Source organism: Ailuropoda melanoleuca, chromosome 5 (genome assembly GCF_002007445.2).
Source record: "Ailuropoda melanoleuca isolate Jingjing chromosome 5, ASM200744v2, whole genome shotgun sequence".
Classification (NCBI taxonomy): Eukaryota; Metazoa; Chordata; class Mammalia; order Carnivora; family Ursidae; genus Ailuropoda; species Ailuropoda melanoleuca.
The window spans coordinates 62,800,420-62,817,157 of NC_048222.1; the positions used below are offsets into that span (position 1 = coordinate 62,800,420).

General features: G+C 46.9%; 1 protein-coding gene across 2 annotated transcripts in view; it reads left to right on the forward strand.

Annotated features, from left to right (window-relative positions):
• Positions 1-4,953: 4,953 nt before the first annotated feature.
• PLA2G4E (phospholipase A2 group IVE) overlaps positions 4,954-16,738 on the forward strand; it is a 60,455-nt gene continuing 48,670 nt past the window's right edge. Inside the window, exon 1 of one of the 2 annotated variants that reach the window (XM_011227789.3) lies at positions 4,954-6,175. In XM_011227789.3, coding sequence (XP_011226091.1) covers positions 5,993-6,175 — 183 coding nt within the window. In that variant the 5' untranslated portion in view covers positions 4,954-5,992. The remainder of the gene's footprint in view (positions 6,176-16,738) is intronic. The other variant, XM_019801981.2, reaches the window with a different exon arrangement.

Sequence of the window (16,738 nt, forward strand, 5' to 3'; positions counted from 1 at the left end):
TGTGGAAAAGACTTGAAACGAATGATAATAAGTGGAAAAACAGCTCAGCGTTATTCTATCGAAAATCGGTCAAGAAATTGAATTGGCTTCATTGAACTTGCTCTGGAAAGTACAATTTTTTCCTTTTCTCTCTCATTTAAAATTTTTAAATTTACATAAGTTTTAAATTTAAAAAACACATTCCTGTTACCAGCAATTGGAACGGAAGGGGGAATATACAGCCTCTCCTCCCCTGCTCTGGTTCCCATTTCCCACTCCTTTAACAATTTTAGGCTTTTTTCATAAAACATTTTCTAGATAAAAGTTCATCCACATTAGTATACTTCTCATTAAAGTGCTTACTTATATTTAACAGAACGGAGTCAAAACTTCCTCCACATGGTAAAGCAGATGTGTATTAAGGCCACACAGAGGGGCCAGATGTGCTGTCCCTAGTAACTGCCCCAGTTTATTCTGTCCGCTCTCACCATTAAACGCTGTTACTCCCTCGAATCCTCCTCCACCTTCTGGCTGCATTTACCCCGAAGCCCCTGTTGGGCACTTCTCTCCAACACAGCCATTCCCTGGGGAGGGCGAGGACCACACATGCAGAAATGAGCACAATGAGACCAGCACATAATGGGCGGGGCCGGGCAGCTGTTATAAATATTTGATTATGTATGTATTTAAGTTCAGAACATGTGTTCTATTAGAAACAATGCTGATTGAAGCCATTCTGGGCCAGTATTCACCAAGAATCCTGGGGGGAGTGACCGACCCCGCTGCAGCCCAGGGGAGTGGGGACTTCTGTGGGACTGGTGGGGAGGGGGCCCTGGGGATTTCGGGCACAAGCAGCTGAGGTCTAGAACACGTGCTTCGGCTGAGGTTGAGGTTCACTTGCTTACCTTCTATTTGTAATATGCAGGAAGCGGATTTGCAGGGGACTAAGCTAGAGGAAGCCTGGAGACATTCCTCATTTCTAAAGAGAAAACACATTCCGATACTCTCTGACACAGATCTGGGCAACATGTGAAGGCTCCTCCCCCTCTGCTCACCGAGTTGGGGAATGGAGCCCCCACAGGCAGTCATACCCCAGAGGGTCTGCAGCCACCACAGAGGCTGGCAGTTCCAGCCACTGCGACACTAAGGACACTACCCATTACCTTCTGATTCGTTTCTTTTTTTCCAGCTTCAATGAGATGTGATTGACAAATAAAAATTGTGTATATTTAGGTTGTTCAATTAAAAGGTGTACGACGTGGGCGCCTGGGTAGCTCAGTTGGTTTAGTGTCTGCCTTTAGCTCAGGTCATGATCCCAGGGTCCTGGGTTTGTGTCCTGCATTGCGTGCATTGCATGTGCTCCCTGCTCCACAGGGAGTCTGCTTCTCCCTCTCTGTCCCCCAACCCATTCGCTCATTCTCTCTCTCCTTCTCAAATAAATACAATCTTTTAGGGGGAAAAAGGTGTACATCGTGATGATGTGATATATGTACACATTGTAAGCTGATTACCACAATCCGGTTCATTAACACGTCAATCACCCCACACAGTTACGTGTGTGTGTGTGTGTGTGTGTGTGTGTGTGTGTGTGTGTGTGTCTCGAATTGGCTTCCTCTTCCTCTCTCCTAGAAGGAGAGCTGTTTTCGGCATTTTCTCCTGGGGGCTGGAGCAGAGTCCTGATGTGAGAAGCAGTGTGGACTGGGGTGGAGGAGGCTGAAGACTTCCAGATGAGGAGCGAGGAGAGCAGAGCACCGTGGGCGGAGGGTTCCCCATGACGTAGTTTTGGAATGTAGGTGAGGTCCCGAGCCGATGGCCAAGGAAGAATTCTTGAGACATCTTTGGTGCAAAAGGGAACAGGACCTGTGGGCAGAAAGAGCTGCTGCACTGCGGTTGTGAGGATTGGCTGATTATATACTTGGGAGTTGGAGGAGGTAAGGAAAAAGGCAGGTGTCCAAAAGGACTTTCACATGCTAAGGAAGACTCCCGGGGTACCATACCGGAGGCCTGGCTAGTGTCACATTAAGGTTGTTTTTCCTTCTAGCGAAGCATTAACATTAAGACAGTTGGGAGCTTCTGGAGGAATGTTATACTCTGTTACAAGTCCTATATTACAAGTCAATAGGCTGCTTGACTTAACTTCGTTTACATTTCCTTCTGCCTCTGTTTCCCACATCACTCATGGAGGGGAGGGTTATGTTAGGGCTCCAGGAAATTGAGTTATGGGCCTCTGAATGTTAGGCTATTGATAAGAATGTTTTTTTCTTGTAAATCACTAAGTCATTGGTACACTCACGTTCTGCAGGACTCTATCCATTAACCGTTTGTTCCCCCCCCCCTTTAGTCTTAGGTCAGCCAGGAGTGCCTGAGGAACGCCACGCATGTCCCACTGGGTGGGGGGTGAGGTGGGGGGGTGTCAGCTTGTGCTTCGTCTGTCCTCAGCTTGCCTTCTGCTCCCTCATTGCCCATCTCCTCCCTTACCCCGTCTCTCCTGTCACCATGCTCCTGCCTTGGAGCAGCCCTGAAGTTGGGACTATGGAAGGGGAGGTTCACCAAGCAAGGAGAGGGTCTTTGAGGGCAGGAAGATAAGGGAGGCAGGGGAAGAGCCCCGGGTCCCCTCTCTGCAGCCTCACATCCAGGCCTCTGATGAGACTGCTCGCTCTCTTCACTTTTCAGTGAGCCACGGCTCCTCCCACGCTGGGCCCTCAGCTCTGCCAGCACCAACTAGCCCCAGTCAGCCTTGACCCCAGGATCTGATGGGTCAGCTGCTTAGAATCAGCACCCATTCTGGGTTCTGCTCACGTGGGGGGGAGTGGTAGCTCCATGAGCCATAGCAGCCCCTTCCAGGTACCCTCCAGGATGCTCCGGGCAGGGCAGAGGGCTCTAAGTGGCTGTGTCTGGGCCCTCCTTTTGCCCTGACTAAGCCTGAAAAATATTGACCAGAAAAAGCTTTAATTTATACCATTCTAATATTTGTGTTTATCTTTTAAATGTATAAATTTTATTGGGTAAGATTAAGAAAATGAGAACAAGGGGCACCTGGGTGACTCTGTCGGTTAAGCATCTGACTCTTGACTTTGGCTCGGGTCATGATCTCAGGGTCGTGGGATTGAGCCCCACATTGGGTTCCATGCTGGGCGTGTGGCCTGCTTAAGATTCTCTCTCTCTCCTTCCTGCTGCCCTTCCCTCCCTAAAAAANCCCCCCCCAAAAAAAAAAAAAAAAAAAAAAAAAAAAAGGAAGAAGAAAAAGAAAGAAAGAAAATGAGAACATGTAGGTACAGTTAGGTATTTAGTTCACTCATCTTCAACTATCACCTGCCAGTACCTAATCTAACCCAGGTTTCCCCTGGCATTCTGAAAGTTCACCTACGATCAGAAGTTCTTTTGGGGGGCGCCTGGGTGGCACAGCGGTTAAGCGTCTGCCTTCGGCTCAGGGCGTGATCCCGGCATTCTGGGATCGAGCTGTGGCCTGCTTAAGATTCTCTCTCTCTCCTTCCTGCTGCCCTTCCCTCCCTTGCTTGTGTTCCCTCTCTCGCTGGCTGTCTCTATCTCTGTTGAATAAATAAATAAAATCTTTAAAAAAAAAAAGAAGTTCTTTTGGGTCACACGGATGGCTTTCTCTTGGACGTTGAGGAATCTTGGCTTTAAATGCCCTTGTAGACTAGATATCTCTACCCACAGAACTTTTTTTCTTCCAGCCTTGAGCTTCCTCCCTCTTGTGGCAAAATGAAAAGTAAAATATTATCATCATATTTGGCATCTGCACACCTACTCTATGAATAAATGCATTTTCCCCAATCATTTGCTGGCCCTGGCTTCTACTAAAGTTTTCCAAAACTGAGGCCCCTCATAAATGGCCCCACTTAGGAAATTGCTGAATGCCACGCTGGTCCGAGATCCAGCCGCTCTGCAGGTCACTTCCCAACTGCCTCCTTTGTAAAGGGACCCACGTGTGTGCTCGCTTTTATCATTATTACTACTGTCATTCAGGCTATGTTTTCCAAGGGCAGGTAGGAGACAAAAAATCTCTTCCTCTACCCATCTCAGGTTCTCTGCCTGGTGTCCTGTAAATTAGAATGACAGAAGACAGATGACGGAGAAACACCTACAGAAGTACATTAACATGTGTGTGGTCAGGGAACACGGGGCGGGGGAGGCCCTTGGTCAGGAGTAACTCACAGGGTGCTTAGCATTTAGGCTTATATAGCACCTTAGCAAGGGAGCAATGCATTTTTTTTTAAAGATTTTATTTATTTATTCGACAGAGACAGCCAGCGAGAGAGGGAACACAAGCAGGGGGAGTGGGAGAGGAAGAAGCAGGCTCCCAGCGGAGGAGCCTGATGTGGGGCTCGATCCCACAACGCCGGGATCACGCCCTGAGCCGAAGGCAGACGCTTAATGACTCCGCCACCCAGGCGCCCCTGGGAGCAATACATTTTTTAAAAGATTTTTTATTTATTCATTTGAGAGAGAGAGAGAGCAAGAGTATGAGCATGAACAGGGAGAGAGGGGGGCAGAGGGAGAAGCAGACTCCCACCTGGGCGGGGAGCCCAATGCAAGACTCGATCCCACGACCCTGGAATCATGACCTAAGCCTTACCCAGTCACTTAACCCACTGAGCCACCTAGGTGCCCTGAATGATACAGGTCTAGAGAAGAGACAAGACAAAGGAAAAGGACCTTGAATTTCTAGGGTGGCAAATTGTGGGAAGACAGACACGTGGGGGAAGGAATGGAAGGGAAGGGCTAGTTAGTAAAGTTTGTTCACGAGAACTTCTCTGGTGCTTCTCTGGGCTGATGAGGGTCAGGTATGGTCTCCGCTGATGAACTTCTATCCTTCCTGGCGGGCAGGGGAGGAGGGACACCTTTCTAAATGTTTGTCCTGCTTTTAAGCAAACGGGGGAGGGCAGAGAGCTTTTCTTGTATCTGCTTCTTCGCAGTCGCCTTCAGCTTGAAATACTCCTTCTGCCAAGGGCCCGTCTGGGGGTGGGGAGGTGGCGCAGACGCGCCGGTCTTCAGCGCCAGCAGAAACATGGTGGCGCCGGCTCCGGCTCCGGCTCCGGGCGGCGGGACTGGCCGCCGCAGGGCTGCAGATGCGGCGGCGGGTAGGCCAGAGAAGGTCTCCCCTGGAAAACCACAGCCTCAGAAAGAGAGCCTGGAAACGGGGGAGCTCACGGGGTGTCCCCTCCTAGAGAGGATGCGGGATCACTCAGAGCCGACGCACAGAGAGACGAAAAGCACATTTGAACGGACGTTTGAAAACCCTTGTCGACAGGACACTCCGAGCGTTTGGATTTTGTTTTTAGTTGTTTCCGTTTTTACCACGGAGCTATGATGCATTCTCTCTCAGCTGCCAGACACGGCGTCCATTAAACCAAAGAGCGAGCTCAAACGAGAGACACGGTGAATTATTAAATTCTCTTCTGGCCCGCGGCCCCCTCCGTCAGCCCTGAACACCAGGTCAGGTATTTATTTTCAGGATCAATGGAGAGACGTGGGGCTGTCAGCTAAGAGCCAGAGAGTGGCTGCGCCTCCCTGAGGGGCCTGGACAGCCTCCCCCACCTCACCTCCAGCCCTACCTCCTCCTGCCCTCCCCACTGACATACTGGATTTCACAACGTTAAAAATAGCTGCTGGGCACGAGGAGCTATCTGTGAGCCTGGGCCCAGCTCAGAAAGGCAGGCCTCCCTTGCCCGAAAGCCGTCCTGGGTGAGCGTAATCCTAGCTCCCTGCTTACTTTTCGCACGGCACACGAACGTGCTCTTCGCCAAAATAGGTCCGGATTGTTTGAAATACTCACAGAGAAGTGGGACTCTTTAGCTAAGTCCTGACATCTTTCACCTCCTTAATAATCCATCAGGCTTATTTATCTTCCCGAGGAATCCAATGGCATTGTTCCACATTTTTGCAAAACTCCCTTGAAATTTCCCAAGGATGTCCAGACACCTCACTGTGAAGGACCAGCCCCAGCTCCACATAGCCTGTCCTGAGCCCCAGAGAGGGGGACGTGGCCGGAATGACTCTCCAGAGCTCGGAAGGCTGTCCTGGCCTGGGAACTGATGTGTTCATCCCCCAGAGCCTACAAGAGGCTGAAGAAGACAGCAGGTCAGAAAGAAATGTCAGTGAGTTCGAGCTGCCACGGGACCCAGAAACTCCTAACCTCCCACCTTTGCTTCCCATGGCCCTTTGGGGCTCTCAGGTATGTCTGCATTCCTGGGGAGAGGGCTCCTACCCTGAAAATTTTACCCCCACTTTGCTGACCCTGAACAAGATCACCTGCAGCTCTGTAAGGACGTTGTTTTGTTCATTCCTTTCTTTCCCGGAGGAATCCCTTCACCCTCACCCCCCTCACCTGTCCTTGCCTGCCTCCTTGACCCGGTGACACCTGTTACCGAGTGCATTCTAAGTGCCTGACACTCTGCTGCCAAGGGGTTTGTTGAGAGGCTCAGGGGTTCAGGTCCCCCAGCTAGTCCACGGGAGGCCTGAGCTGGAAGACATTTCTATTACTACGATACGGAGGAGAGTGGACACGGGTCTCGCAGGGTGTGTGGCACAGAGCAGACGCTCAAACCGTGCACGGTAGTGGCAGGGCGGGGTCGTAAATGTTGGGGGAATGCACTGAATCGGCCTTCCTCTGTGAAGAGAATAAATGCCGTGGGTAATTTAGGGGCTACAGAAATTGAACCGTGTCTTCAGGTAGTTATCAGTCAGTCCAGATCTGCCCACCAGCTCCTGCTCTGGGTGCGTGTGAGCTTCTTGGAGACACCCAGCAGTTGGAGAGGAGGCAATGTTCTTGTGTCCCTCTGGCAGCTATGGTCTCGGCAGTGGCGCCAGGCTGAGCTCTGCAGGGGAAAGACTCTTCTTTCTGTGGGCCTAGGCCTCGTTCATAGGGAGCACTGTCCATGATCCCTTGGCCTCCTATGGTCCCCTCTGTCTCTGCCTCACCCTCTCTCTGGCCCCAGGGTTGGTGGGTCCATCCTGGGCCTTGACCATAGGGTCCCCTTGCCTGGCTCAGGGAGGCCCCACTTCACAGCTGCAGTGGTCAACCAGCATCCACCACACAAGGCAACTGGGGCTACTGGGGGGGACAGTCCTCCCAAGGACACCACCCTACCTCTTGACCAGGCTGACTGCCCCATAGGATCAGTAGGACCCCTGCCAGTGACTCCTGTCAGAGTCGCAAGTGAAGAGTGGTCAAGGGTCCCACCCCAGTGCTTCCCTCAACCTGCCTGTCCCACACCCGTCCCACCCTCCTGTAATTCCCCAGTCCTCATGGGCAGGTTTCTTCCCCTTTCCCTGACTCCACCTCCTTTCCAGAAGTCCCTGTGGTACAATAGACGACTCCGGCTCCCAACATGCTTCAGTAGGTGGAGATATGCTCAGCTCTTGCCCTGACAGAGAGGTCATGGCCTGCCCCTGCTTCCCCTGGTCTCAGAAACCTCCTGACTCATACTTAGAGGCGGCCGGCCATTAAAACATAATGGTTTAGAATTTGTAAGAGTGTTGTCCTCCTTGATGTGGTGCAGAGCATGGGCTGTGGAGTCAGACTAGGGTTTGATACCTTTCTCTACCCTTTGCCCGTGACCTTAGACCAGCTCCTTAACCTCTTCAGACTTGAGTTTCTTCACCTAAGGGGAAAAAATTATGAGGGATAAGTAGCGTGCTTAGCAGACGCTTGGAGCGCATGAAGTTGGAGCAATGTTGACCATTAGTGACTTTATAATTCTTCTCTTCTGCCCTTGTCATCCCTACGCCTGACAGCTCAGGAATGAGGCCACGTGGTTGGGAAAGAGGCAGCCACACAAAGACATTGTATTTAATCTTAATATTTTCATATATATATATAATCATTTCAAAAAATGTTTGGAAATATAAAGGAAAAATCCATCACAATCCTTTAATATGGTAACTGCCCCTTTTAGTCTTTTTTCTTCTTGGATAATGTTGATATAGTGGTGCTTATAATATTTATACCAGACCTATGTCCAGGGAAAAACCTAAAATTATAGTCATAAATATTTTCTAGGTTGATACTTAAATTTCACAATTGTCACTTCAATGGCTGTGTGCCTGTACTGTCATTTATTAAGATTTATGGAGAAATGCTAGAGTTTTTATAGGTGCTTTATTTTTGCAAACTTCTGTGGAATTTCTCAGACACTGGTCAGTTGGTCATTTCTTAAGGCCTTCTGAAATATCTGAACAGGATAAGAAACACAGCTCTGCAGGACGGGGTTTAATGTCAGGGAGTGTATGTATGGGGCGGGGCTTGTATGATTGGGGAGGGTGTGTGTGCATTTGGTGACAGAGAAGTCCTTGATTACTTACACGACAAATTTAGAAGGAACCACAAGGACTCACCAATGTTCAAATAGCTCCTCATCTGCCCTCCGTTTTGGTCCTGGAAGGGTTTCCCTCCAGGACCACCATGTGGATTTCGTCTTTGTCTTTCTGGAGCCCCCTTAGGGCCAGCAGCTCTGGGTATTGTCATTCAGCAGTATTTCAGCAAAAATCAGTTTATCAGATTAGCTGTAAATCAGTTTTCAGCGTCTAACTCTGTTTTCTAGCTAACTCTTCCTGTAGCTCGTTACGTATTTCTCATCTCAAGAAGACCAGGAACCACATCCAAAGTGTTTATTCATTCGTTGAACAAATATTTATTGAGCTCCCGCTGTGTTCCTAGCGTTGTTCTAGGAGTGGGAGATAGAGCACTGAGCAGGTCAGACAAGATCCAGCTCTCTTCAAACTTACATTCTAATGGGGGAGACAGACAATAAGCAAATAGATAACTATTTCTGTGTCACAGATAACAGAGCAAAATATGTGATCACGAGGGACCAGCAGCAGGGAGGGGCCATCAAGAGGATGGTAACACTTGAACCCAGACCTGAACCATGAGAAGACTGATGGGAAAATGGTCCAAAGAGAGAGCAAATTCTAAGTGCAAAGGCCCTGAGCCGGGTACAAGGTTGATCTGTTCTGGAAACAGAGAAAACCAGTGTGTCTGGGGAGAAGAGAGCAGGGAATGAGAGGAAGAAGTCAGTGGTAGAAGACGAGTTCAGAGTCTTATGCTGGCCCCATGCTCCAGAGGCCGCTTTCATGTTCTGAAGCAGTGGGGGGCTGCCCGAGGATTTTTGTCAGAGGGGCGGCTTTATCTGATTTGTGTTTCACACAGATCGCTTTGGCCGGGCTGTGGAGAACGGGCTGCTGGGCAGACAAGAGGGGAAATAGTGAGACAAGTGAGGAGACGTCTGCTGTGGTCCAGGAGGACACAGCGGGTGCTTGATTGGGGTGGTCACGGTGGACAGTAGAAGTGGACAGATTCTGGATTTTTCTGGAAGTAGGACTTACAGGACTTACTGTCACTTGGATGTGGAATGAGAAATCAGTGATGCCTCCTAAGTTTTGCCTTAATAAGTGGAGGGGGCATACCCGCACTCAGCTGGGGAGCATCAAGGTAGAAATGGGTCCAGGGTGGAGGGGACTGGAGGCGTCTGTCTTCGATGTTTTATATTTGCGATGCTGGATATATACCCAACTAGAGATGTCAGATGGGCCATTGAAAATACAAGTCGGGGACTCGGGAGCGAGGGTAGGGAGATGATCTGTTTCAATACATAGAGCAGAGTATAGATGGTTTTTAAAGCCAGAGAGCTGGATGAGGTGAAGGAAGGGGTGAAGAGACGGAAGAGGCATACGTCTGTGCACTCCTGCTCCCTGCCTTCTGGATGCCTGGTGGAGGCAGAAGAGCCGTGGGAGGAGACTGAGAAAGAAGAGCCCGTGAGGCTGGAAGACGCCAAGGAGGAGGTGCTGCCCTGGGAGCCCAGAGCCTTGCTCTATAAATGCCCCATACTGTTATTGGAGCACGTTGTCGGTAAAAAGCACAACTTTTGTGCCACTTACTCATGTCTTGTCTGGCACAGACCTGGAACGTTGAGAGATGGGCTGCTGGCTGGCTGGCTGGCTGGCTGCTGGCAAGAGCCCACATGGCTTCCATTATCTCCGACATTGAGGCTGGTACCTCTGGCTGCCTCCAGAGGCCTGGCGAAATCGGGCCCCACCCTCGCCGCTTCCCTACTCAGGTCACACACCCTGTAGCCCGGTAGGGCTCGCTCGCTCAGTGCCGCCCACCTGGCATGACGCAAGTTCCTTCCCACCTCTTGTGGATTCTGCTGCTTCCCTCCTGGAGAGCCCTTCATCCTCCTGCTGCTTTTCCTTGCAGGCCCCAGTCTCTCGCCACTGGCCCTCCACTTTGCAACTTGGTGGATTTCCCTTCAGGACCGCCCCGATGGTTACAACTTTCCCCCTAGGTGACTGAAGCCCACTGCACGTCCCTTCCTCACCCTTCATATCTAACCCATTTTCCTCCTGTGTAGGGCCTGTCCCAAAGTCTCTCTAGAATCCCACCACTTCTCTCCATCTCTGCCCCTCACCCTGGCCCAATTTACCATTTCCCATTGACCCACTGCAACTCATCTTCCCACCTGCAGTCTTGTCCCCTCCATTCCCCACATGGTAGCCAGTGACTGTGTTCACACCACTTCTCTGCTTAACATCCATCAATGGCATCCAGTCCCTTATGATAAAATACCAAATCCTTACCAAGGCTTCAAGGCCTCATGGGATTCAGCCAACTGCCCACCTTCCCAGGCATTTCTCCCTTCGTCACTCCCTACTTACAACGCTCCAGCCACACACATTCTGCTCCTGGATGCACCAGCTCTTACCACCTCTCGGCACCTTGTATGTGCTGTGCCTGCAACCCATGCGGGTCTAACTCTGATCTTCCTTTAAGTTTAGCTTAAAGGCTGCTTCCTCCAAGAGCTCCTCCGTGACTCCTCCCCCAGGCGAAATCGGGTACCCTCTGCTAGGGTCTTTAATAGCACCCTGTGCTTTTCCTTGATCGGACTTATCAGAATTTATTGTTATAAATTGCTTTTCACTTACTTGCTCATTGCCTAGCAACTGTACTTCACGGCTCCGTAAGAGCCAGTGCCGCATCTGACTTGACACCCAGAACCTGCAGCACAGCACAGTGTGTCTAGCACTGATAGGTACCCAAAGGTCATTGTCCTCAATGGACAAAGCTTTCCTTGACTTCTCTTGCTCAAACTGACTTTTAGGTTCTTTGCCTTTAATTAGTTCTTCCCAACTTATTTGTCTCACAGCATAAATATTAAAAATAGCAATAGCTACAATATATTAAGGTTTATTATATGCCAGACTCCGTGCTTATCCTGTATGCATGCGTGCATCTTTACAGTAATCCTGTGAAATAGATACTGTTAACCCCATCTTACAGGTTAAGAAAATGAGTCTCAGAGAGAGAAAGTAATCGCCTACTGCTACCCAGCTAGTAAGTGTCACAAGCAAGATATGAATCCGGGCCTCTCTGACTCCAAAACTCTTATTCTTTCCTCTACAATTGCCTGTGTGGGTCTTAGTCTCCAGCTAGTCTGTGAAATTTTGTTGTTGTTGTGTTGTGTCAGAGGCCTCTTTGGTTTATGGTGGTTGCTGGTTTTTGGTTTGGTTTGATTTGGTTGGTTTTTTGTTTTGTTTTGTTTTGTTTTTGGTCTCTTCCATCTCTATGCTGCAGGTCCCCATAAGTACCTGCCACTTACGTGGGTGCGTCAGCAGGCAGGTGAGGGCCACATGGGACAAAGGTTCTGGATGTCTGTCAGAGTTGCCCTGGGAGGCGAGTGCCAGGGCTGGGTCTAAGAAAGGCAGGGCAGACAGCCACCTACAGAATCTAACTTATGGGGCCCAAAGACCCCCCGTCTCCTAATAGCTCCCCCACCAGGCTAGGCTGGCCCCATCCCACCCTCTCCTCCCTGCCCAGTTAAACTCCCATCTCGGGAGTTGCTTGCATGTTAGGTGACCTAGGTTGACCTGACCCTCAGAAGGCCTCTCCTACAGATGTTTCAAGCAGCTAAAGGGGTTAGCGAACCTTCCCCTGGATCAAGGGCGTGGCTGGATAGGGAGTCAGGGAATCTCAGAGTTGAAGCGGACCCTCTAGATTCTAGAGCCATCTCCTGCGAAGTAGGGGATCTCTTCTGTGCCTCCCAGGCAGGTACCCCCTGCGTAACTCCAGCAATGGAAATTTCATACCTCCCACGTGACCAAGTTCTTTCTTACACTGAGGGCAAATCTAGCCACCCGCAAAGGCCCATTTCCACCACCAGATGTAACAGGACATCCATCTAATCCTTTTCTGTACTTGACCGCCCTTTACGTACCCTGAGTTAGTTTCCGTATCCGGCAGTGGCAAGACCCTGCTGTCCTGGGCTCTGCTTTGTGCTCCAGTCAAGTTTTCAGTGAACCGTGGCTTCACTCCTGGCCTTGTCCCCTCGTGGGTGTTCCAGCTGGGGGAAAGAGGAAGGTCCGGATGGTGAGCAGTAGGCCAGCTGCTTGGTGGGAGGAGGAGAGGGCCTCTGAGCACTTGAGGAAAAATTCATCCCTGACCTTGTCCTTGCTCAATGCTTCCTGCTGCTCGCAGAAAATAGGCCCAAGAGAATACACCTGGGTGCTTTTTGCAATCAACATATGTAGATATCCGGTATGATCACAGCACATAGTAAGCTTAAAATCCAGTAGTTTTCCTTCCCTTGTCTCTTCATTTACCTAACATATAAGTTATTTAACACACAATTACTGTATCTATTTATTTAACATATAGTAATTCTACTTTTTTAAAAAATGGGTTTTCTGTCAAGAACATGTAAGATATGTTCAGGATTGATACTAGAAAATGTTAAAGTTTAATAAAGAAAATAAACATTCCCAATAATCTCATCATCCAGCAATAACTTCTTGAACCCTTAATAGATTTCCTTTCAGTTCTTTTTTCTAGGCACATAAATACCTAGAAATCAGTTTTATTTATATATACAGGCATTATTGAGCTCATTTTGTAAAACTCTTCTACCTATCAGCAAATAGTAATCATTTTCCTTGGCCATTAAAAAAAAAGATTTTAAAAAATGGCTACAATTATCATCACATCATCTAAGTGTGCTCATACCCGCCAACTTTTGATGCGGTATTACCTCAAAGCCTAGAAATCATGCCATTTATATCCAAACTACAATGATTCCTCTCTCCTCTTTGCCAAGTTGGCAGAGATCTCAGTTATTTCCCCAAGATTTCTCTCCAAGCAACTCAAAGGATGGCCAGGCTGCTGTCCTTGTCCATGAGGGGGCTCCCCTATCACTTTTCTGCTGACTCTAGACTTCTCTTCAGAAGTATCGCTGCTGATTTGCCCAGACGAAGGAATGTGCCTGTCTGGTCAGGATTAATGAGGAGAATCCCCCAGAAAAGTTACCAGGTTATCAACTATCACTTGGTAATCAGGCTCTCTCAACCCCCCCACACAGGGAATCAGTTCCGTCCCAGATAGACCCATGGTAGCAAGGTGAGCAAAAAGTTTCAGCATTATCCCTGTGCCTCAGATTCCAATAAGCTATGCCCTAATACTGAGTCCCAGACACCGGTCCAACCTTCTTTCATCTCTATGGGCATTTCCTCCCTGGGATTCCCAATGTCCTTCCCTGCCATCTGACCTCAATGGGTCTCTTAAGGTCTCTTCAGTTCATCATAGACATGTCAATAGTTTGAATGCCCAATGGGAAGGGGTCAGGGTCCCCACCTCCTTTTTCCACCAGGAGGCTTCTCTGCGCCTACATAAATTTATGGACGCAACTGGATTCCTAAGAGAGAGTACTACCCAGCTGCGGTCAGCAACGCCCAAGGCCCGAATGCCATGCCTGGATTAAGAAGCGAATGACTGCAACCTCTGTCCATCAACGACTTCCAAGCCATAGCCCTTGTTAAGCTAAATAAACAACCAACAACAAAAATGAAAAGCAGTTATAGGAATAATGCTACATCAAACATCTCTGAGGATTTATACAAGAGTTTCTGTACAATCAGTTCCTAGAAATAGAATTGCTGGATATAAGTTCATGCAGATTTTAAATATTAATAAAGATTTCCAAATTGCTCTCCAAAAAGTTTGTTTCCGATTTACATTTTATCAACAAAGTCTCCTAGAATCTTTTCCACACCCTGACCAACATGAAGCCTTATCAACTTCTCATCCTTGCCAATCTGATAGAGAAAAATGGCATCACTTTGTTGTTTTAATTTACGTTCTTATTAGTGATAATCTTTTACGGGCTTATTGCATATTCCAATGATCCCAAATTTGTCAAACATTAGAATCAGCATGGAAGCTTTTAAAATCCCAATGACCAGGTCACATGTCCCATCAAGTATATCAGAATATCTGGGAGCCAAGCACCAATATTTGTTTAATGATCTCCAGGTGATTCCAGTATTTAGCACAGTTGGGGAGATGCTGACATATGCCTAACTACCAGGGTATCTGTATCTTTTGTCCATTTTTCTATTAAATAGTTTACTTTTTAGTATTTCTTTGAAAGAACTTTTTGTTTACTGGGAAAATTAGCCCTTCATTGTGAATTTGACAAATATTTTTACAAATTAGTCTTTTAGTATTGTTTGTGGTTGTTTTGACACAGAGAAATTTAATATGTCTATAGTCAGAATTATTGATTTGTTTCCTTCATTGCATCTCACTTTTGGGTCTCATTTCCTCACTAACAATAAAACAATAACTAATTAGGTTGTATTTAGTTTGGGAATTTATTTTAATGTAAAAAGTGAGGTATGGATCCAGTTTATCCTTTCTCCATATGGCAAAATAGTTATTTTTTCAGAAACTAGTTCATTTTCAAACATAATATTGGCATGCCTGGGTGGCTCAGTCAGTTAGGCATGATCCCAGGGTCCTGGATGGAGCCCTCTCCGTCCCTGCTCAGCAGGGAGTCTGCTTCTCCCTCTGCCCCTCTCCTGCTCATGCTGGCATGCACGCTCTCTCGCTCGCTTGCTCTCTCAATAAATAAATAAATAAATAAAACATTTAAAAAAACTTTTTCCAACATAATATCCAAAAAATCCATCTTTGCCTATTAATTTGTAATGCTATCATTTTTACACATAAATTTTATTTATTTCCCCTCAGGTTTACTTACTATATTGCTATTAAGTGTAGGATCTCATTTTCTCTGGTGGTTAGGATTTCTACAGGGAAATTTATGATTTTTGCTTTTTTTTTTTATAATCAGCCATCCTTACTATGCCTTAAATTCAAATAGATACATGCATACATCCTCTTTATAGTTCTCTAATGACTGCATAGAATTTAATCATAGGAATATGCCATAATGTATGTATTATTTAATATTTGGATGATTTTCAACTCTTAACCATCAAAAATTTAGATGCAATTAACATTTTTAAGCATGTGGCATTTTTTCTCTCAGTATGAGTTTCCAAGAGTAGAATTACTTGGGCATGAATAGTTTTATAGCTTCTGATAATCCCTACTATAGACTAATAAATATTGATGGTGGTTGGTTTGACTATGGTAAAGGAGGACTGAGGCAGGGGAGTTGATAAAAAAAAGTACCAAGAATATGGGTGAGAGAAAGTAAAAGATCTTGAAAAGATACCCAAGATTACTAATAAGATTACTAATAATCAGGGAAACACACATTAAAACCACAATGAGATACCATTTCATACCCACTGGATTAGCAAAACTCAGAAAGTCAGCCAATACTCTTGAGTATATCCAGGGAATCCTCTTCCATGGTGATGGGAGTATAAATCAGTAAAAATACTGTGGGGAACAATTTGGCAATATCTACTAAAATTGGTGGTAATATACCTTACAGCCCAGCAATTTCTGCTTCCAGGGGGATATACACTAAAGAAGCATGACACATACAGAAAAGCTCACAGTAGGGTTAGTGCTACCATATACTTCATTGACTTTCATCATTCACTAAGGGAAAACATTGCCAATTAAAGTATAACACATCATTGATTTTTAATAAGTATCTCCTAATTCAGAGATTTTTTTAATGTGAAAAAGCATGCATTAGAATTGATGAAATATAGTAATAACAAAAACTTAGACACAACTTACATGTCCGTCACACAAAAATGTATAGATAAACTGTGGTATACTTTACAGCTATGAAAATGAATGGGCCAGGTCTATATACTTAACAACATAAGCAAATTCTATAAACTTAATATCTAGTGGGGAAAAACACCAAGTTTACTGTAGAATACATATCCTTTAAACATGCAAAGTGATACAAAATGGAGCTTAGAAATACAGACATATCTAGAAAAAGAATGAAGAAATGCCTCGGAACGATGGCTAGAAATCCTGGATTGTGATTACCTGCAGGACAGAGGGGAAATGACCATGCGAGGGGCACACAAGGGGACTTAACTCTGTTACCCCTGTTTTATTTTTTACCCTGGGTAGTGGATTTATGGATGTTAACTTTATTATTCTCTATACATTTTGTATGTCATAAAATTGCTTAATACTTTTTTAAAAGGAGAAATTCAAATTAAAAGCTAAGCGGGGGAAGATGTGTTTTGCTGGGAGGCTGTTGTATGTGGGCAGGAAAGCAATTTCTCCTTCCCTCCTCCTATCCTCTCCCAGATGGATGTCTTTGGGTTAAAAGGTCATCCTGAAGGTCAAGTGTTGAGCTCATTTGTGAATTCATATCCCGACTTGCTTAGGATTTGATTTCCATTTCCTGTGGCCTTTCTGCCATCTGTTTCTTCCTATGCATTATCTCCGGGCTTGCCCTATCCTGCTGGCCTTTCCCTTCTGTCAACTCAGCCTTACTCACTGGGAAAGGATGGCTGCCTCTTT